At 53.2% G+C, this 5,151-nt stretch overlaps 1 protein-coding gene across 1 annotated transcript in view; it reads right to left on the bottom strand.

Annotated features, from left to right (window-relative positions):
- Positions 1-5,151, bottom strand: part of SNAP29 (synaptosome associated protein 29) — a 34,355-nt gene that overhangs the window by 4,274 nt on the left and 24,930 nt on the right. The window contains exon 4 of the mRNA XM_042782904.1: positions 1,444-1,542. Within this exon, the coding sequence (XP_042638838.1) occupies positions 1,444-1,542 (99 nt within the window). The remainder of the gene's footprint in view (positions 1-1,443; positions 1,543-5,151) is intronic.

Genomic DNA, 5,151 nt, shown 5'->3' with positions numbered 1-5,151 from the left:
GGTCTCCAAGGCTGTCAGTCTTCACAGAAGCAAAGCCCAAACCACACCCACTGCTGTGGAGTCCATTCTGACCACAGCGCCCCTGGAGGACAGAGTGGAACTGCCCCAGAGGGTCTCCAAGGCCATAACCATTATGGAAGCCGACTGATTGCTTCATCTTTCTCCCACAGAGTAGCTGCTGGGTTTGAACCACCAACCTATTGGTTAGCAGTCAAGCGCTTAACCACTGTGCCACCAGAGCTCTTTTTAACCTCATGGCACTGACCTAATTCTACCAGTTTCCACAATGTACGTGTGTACTCAGACACCCAGGTGACATGGCACTTAAGGAAAACAGGGGCCTCTGACCTGTGCTTGTGCCCTGTGTTCACTCAGGTGCAGGGGTGGGGCAGCTTGGGATGAGCCAGGGGAGGGTGCTTCCCTGCCCCTCACAGGTGGGCACTGACACCCCGATAACGCTTCCTCCTGGGTTCATGTTTAGTCTCCTATGACACTCCTCTGGAAACCTGAAATGTTGCAATCTGTGTCACGTGCTCAGCGGGGCTCCCACAAGGGGCCAGGAGACTGAATGGGCAGCCCAGCAGCCTTGGGGTGGCTCCTGGTGTGGGGGAGCAGCACATGGGAGATACCCCTGGGGTGCCGTGGGGACTTCTTGCAGGACAACTCTATGTTCCACACATGCCACTCATCCTGAAATTCACACTATCAGGCAGTGGCTGTCAGGCGCCTGCCGCAAAGCTGCGGGGCAGGCTGGAGGACAAAGTGGCCATGTCCTTGAGCTCCTGGGGCTTAATGTCAGCAACAAGACAACAGGGAACCCAGCAGATCCAACAGTGCACACAGGGAAGAGGACAGGAGGCTCCATTTTTAAGGAGGGACTCAACAGGGCAGGAGGCAGAGGGCACCGCAGTGGAGGAGTCGCTAGGGTGCAGGTCCCGAGGCCAGGGAGACCGCAGCGAGGGGGCCGTGGTGAGCCAGCAGCGATGAGGGCAAGATGGGGTGGAGAGCCCTGTGGGGAAGGGGGGTCAGAGGCTGGGGAAGGGGCCTGGGTGGTATTCCAAGTGCGAGGGGCGGCCAGCAGAGGGTGTAGTACATGTACTCTGGCAGCTAGGCAGCGAATGGGTCAGGTGCACGTAACCCTGCTGACATCCGTCAGGTGTGGGTTCTGTTCCCGTCCCCACCTCCCAGAGAGGGAGACCATGGTCTTGTGCTGCCAGCTGACATGGACAGAGTACGGTGGTGTGTCCAGGCCGGCTGAACTCAGACTAGTGTCACAGCCCCCGGGGAGGTGGGCATGGCTCTCAGGAGGGGGGATAGGTGGGCAGGCTATAGGATGCTCGGGGGTGAAGTGGGCATGGTGAAGCCATGATGTTGGCTTTGATGTGGGGAGGGGAGAGCCAGGCCCATGTGGCATCTGCGTGCTGGTGCGGCCGTCAGCCTTACCCAGGTTGCTGTCAATCTTCTGGTGGTAGGCGCGGAGCTGCGGGTTCTTGGGGTAACTGTTGGAAGTCACGGCAGCACTAGCCCCTCTGGGGATGGAGTCTAACAGTAAAAAGAAACAGCAAGAAAACAGTTAGCTGAGGTCCCATTTATTTTCCATTCAGCAGTTCATACACATTGTGTTTCAAGACGTTGACTGCAATTCCCCACAAGGTAACAGCTTTCTTCCCGCCTCCTCCCTGCGGTTCCCTCCTCCCCGTGTCCTCCTTCCCTGTGCACTCCTGCCCCGAGCTGTCCCCTGTGCAAACACTGCCCTGGTGCTCTTCCTGACTGATCGTTCCAAGGCGTGTATCTTCCCGATGTGAATCTTCACTCATACACCCATCTGTTGTTTGGCTGGAAGCCATGGGAATGAGTTCAGTTCCAGGCCTGGAGGGAATGTTAATAACACCACTGCACACTCAACAGACTACAGTCTAGTGTAACTGACTTCTAAATGCACTGGGAAACCAAAAACTTGGCGTGATTTGCTTTATTGTACAATTGCGTTATTGCACTGGTCTGGAATTGAACCCCCGGTATCTCTGAGTCTGCCTGTGTAACAAACCACAACTAAACCAGGTGGCAATGAGTCGATGCTGACTCACACTGACGTCACGTGTGTCACTGTTCCACAGGGTTCCTGAAGGCTGATTTTTCAGAAGTATGTCTCCACCCCTCTGGGTAGATTCAATTGCCAACCTGTCAGTTAGTGATCGAGCACTTCACTGTGCACCACCCAAACGGTGAGTATACACACCCCAAGCAACACTTCTTGAATTGCCTAAAATCACGGCTTTGAAGGTGCATGGCTCTGACGTCATTGCTCCAGAGAACAATACAGGTGGCCATTTCCAAGACAGGAAGGTGTTCTGCTTCCCTAGTGCCACTCTGACAGGAATATACCACAAATGGGATGCCTGAACAAACAGGAGTTTATTCCCTTACAGTTTGGAGGCTTTAAGTCCGAGTTCAAACTGCCAGGCTCTGGGGGCTGGGTGAAAGCCCCTCGACCTCGGACTTCAGCTCTGCCTCCTGCTCCCGGCCACTGAAGCTGGAGGCTTCTCCTCACTCAGGCAGCTGCTGGCTGCTGAGGCTGAAAAGCCCAAGGTTGACAGGGGAAAAGGCACAGTCCCGATGTTACCAAACCACATGGCAGGCCATTGATTCAAGTCCACTGTAAGTCCCACGGTCGGCAGAGCATGGCAGGCTGCTGAACAATGACACAGCTACATGCAGGGTTCAAGCGTGCCGTAAGCTAGAGACCGTTCCCAAAGCTGCTTCTTACATACGGGAAGCAGACCACATCCCAAAGCAGCTACTCAGCTCCTTGTGGTAGATCCCATCATGGAGTTGACTGCCAGTCTCATCATGGGGAGTAACTACCACCAGCTGCCCCGCCATTCAACCAGGCCCAGCCAAGCTGACACACAACCTTCACCACCACTGAAGGTATTTGCTTTCTCTCTTCTTCCTGCTGTTTTCACCTGAACGGTGTCATCTCAGTTTTTGCTGACCTCCGCCTCTTCCCCAAGTCTCTCCTGAATTGTGTCTCCATGACAAGGGTGGGGAACTGCTCTAGGAAGGTGTGTCCTTGAAGGTGGCCCATGAGCACTTTAATTTGCTCACTGTTAGATACACCTGGCTGTCCAGAGGCCTACAGGACCACCAGGAGCTCTGGTGGCACAGTGGTTAAAGCATTCAGCTACGAATTAAAAGGCTGGTGGTTCAAACCCACTAGCTGTTCCATGAGAGAAAGATGAGGCGGTCTGCTTCCATAAAGACTGAAGTTGTCAGGGACTTCATTTTACTTGGATCCGTAATCAACACCCATGGGAGCAACAGTCAAGAAGTCAGACGACATACTGCTCTGGGCAAATCTGCTGCAAAAGACCTCTTCTAAGTGTTAAAGAGCAAAGGTGTCCTTTGAGGATGAAGGTCCAACTAACCTAAGCCATGATTTTTTTCGTGTGTGGTTTTTGTATTTTTCTTTTTCAAACAATTTTCATTGTGATTTGGGTGAAAATTTACAGAGTAAATTCATCTTCCATACAGCAGTTCACGTACACTTTGTCTCATGACATTGATGGCCATTTCTCCCAATTCAACAGCTCTCTTGCCACCTTCTCCCCACAGTTACCTCTTCCCTGTGTCCTTCCCTCCCATGCATTCCTGCCTCCCTGTGCAAACCCTTCTATTCTCTCATGATCAATCTCTCCAAGGAGCGTATCTACCTAATGTAAATGTTCAGCTCAGCTCACAAACCGTGATATTTTCAATTGCCTCTTATGCGTGTGAGAGCTGGACAACGAATAAGGAAGACCGAAGAATGGACAGATCTGAATTATGGTGTTGGCGAAGAATAATGAACACACCATGGACCACCAGAAGAATGAACACATCTGTCTTGTAAGAAGTACAGCTAGAATGCTCCTTGGAAGTGAGAGCAGCCAGACTTCGTCTCACCTACTCTGGTCATGTGGTCAGAAGGGCCCATGCCCTGGAGAAGGATGTCGTGTTTGGTAAAGTGGAGGGTAGTGAAAAAGGTGAAGGCCCTCAATGAGATGGACTGACAGCGGCTGCCGCGATGGGCTCAGGTACGGCAAGGACTGGGAGCTGGCGCAGGACCGGGCAGGGTTTCGTTCTGTTGGAACGACTCGATGGCACTCGACAGCAGCAGCACGGGAGCTCAGCCACCAGGTAAGGGCTCTTCCTGGTGCCCTGTTTGATATGATGGAAATGATCTGACACGGAGCGTGCTCCACCTTGCACACCTGTCCACCCTGTGGACCCTCCTCCCCCTCAGGCTTGGGGGCTCTCACTGGTTTCCTGTTGCTGTTGTAACACATGACCACAAACTCAGCTTCCACTTCAGGGCTGTCACAAGTGCCACACGGGCCTCACTGGGCTAAGACCAAGGTGTCAGCAGGGCTGTGTCCCTTCGGGAAACTCTAGGGGAGAGCCCAGGTCTCTGCCTTTTGAAGCTTCTAGAGCCCCTGGCACTCCCCGGCTCTCAGGTCCCTCAAAGCCCACAGTGCAGCATCTGCAAACCTCTCTCTTCTGTCTCCTTCTTCTGCTTCTAAAGGGGCTGATTGTGATTATATGCTGGGTCCCCCACGACCCAGGATTCCCTCTCCACCTACAACCTCCTCTCCCATTTGGCCATGTAACCTCATGTGCACAGGTCCTGGGGATTAGTATATGGGCATCTTTGGGGACATTGTTCTACCCATCACAGGGGTTTCCCTGCAGTTGGTAGTTCACTACCCAAAGAGCTGAGAGCTCCATGGAGTAGGAACTGATGGTGGGTAGGCTCACTTTCAATGGGACAGTGGCCCTCTTTGGAGCAGTGAATTACTTGGTATGGCTTTTCTAGCCTTACTCTTTGTAACTCCCACCAGATTACTGGGTGGGACCGTGCAAATAAGGTGTGTAGAATTCTGATGTTGGGATTGGTTAGTTTTGTCACTCTGCCAGGCTTAAAATGCACCCTCCTAGAGGTGGGAGGGGGGATCTCACTGCCATCAAGAGAGAAGAGCTGGAGGTGAAGCGGAGTGCGTCCTTGGACCTGAGATCCCTTGGACGTGAGATCCCTGCACTGCACCTCTTTGGCAGAGACGCCTGGCTGAGAGACAGTGGAACCAAGAAGCATTACACAGAGTGGTGGGCTTC

Source organism: Orycteropus afer, unplaced genomic scaffold, assembly GCF_000298275.1.
Source record: "Orycteropus afer afer isolate SDZICR_OR568_19922 unplaced genomic scaffold, OryAfe1.0 scaffold00502, whole genome shotgun sequence".
NCBI lineage: Eukaryota > Metazoa > Chordata > Mammalia > Tubulidentata > Orycteropodidae > Orycteropus > Orycteropus afer.
The sequence above is the reverse complement of the archived record's forward strand: the minus strand, read 5'-3'. Positions and strand labels throughout refer to the sequence as shown.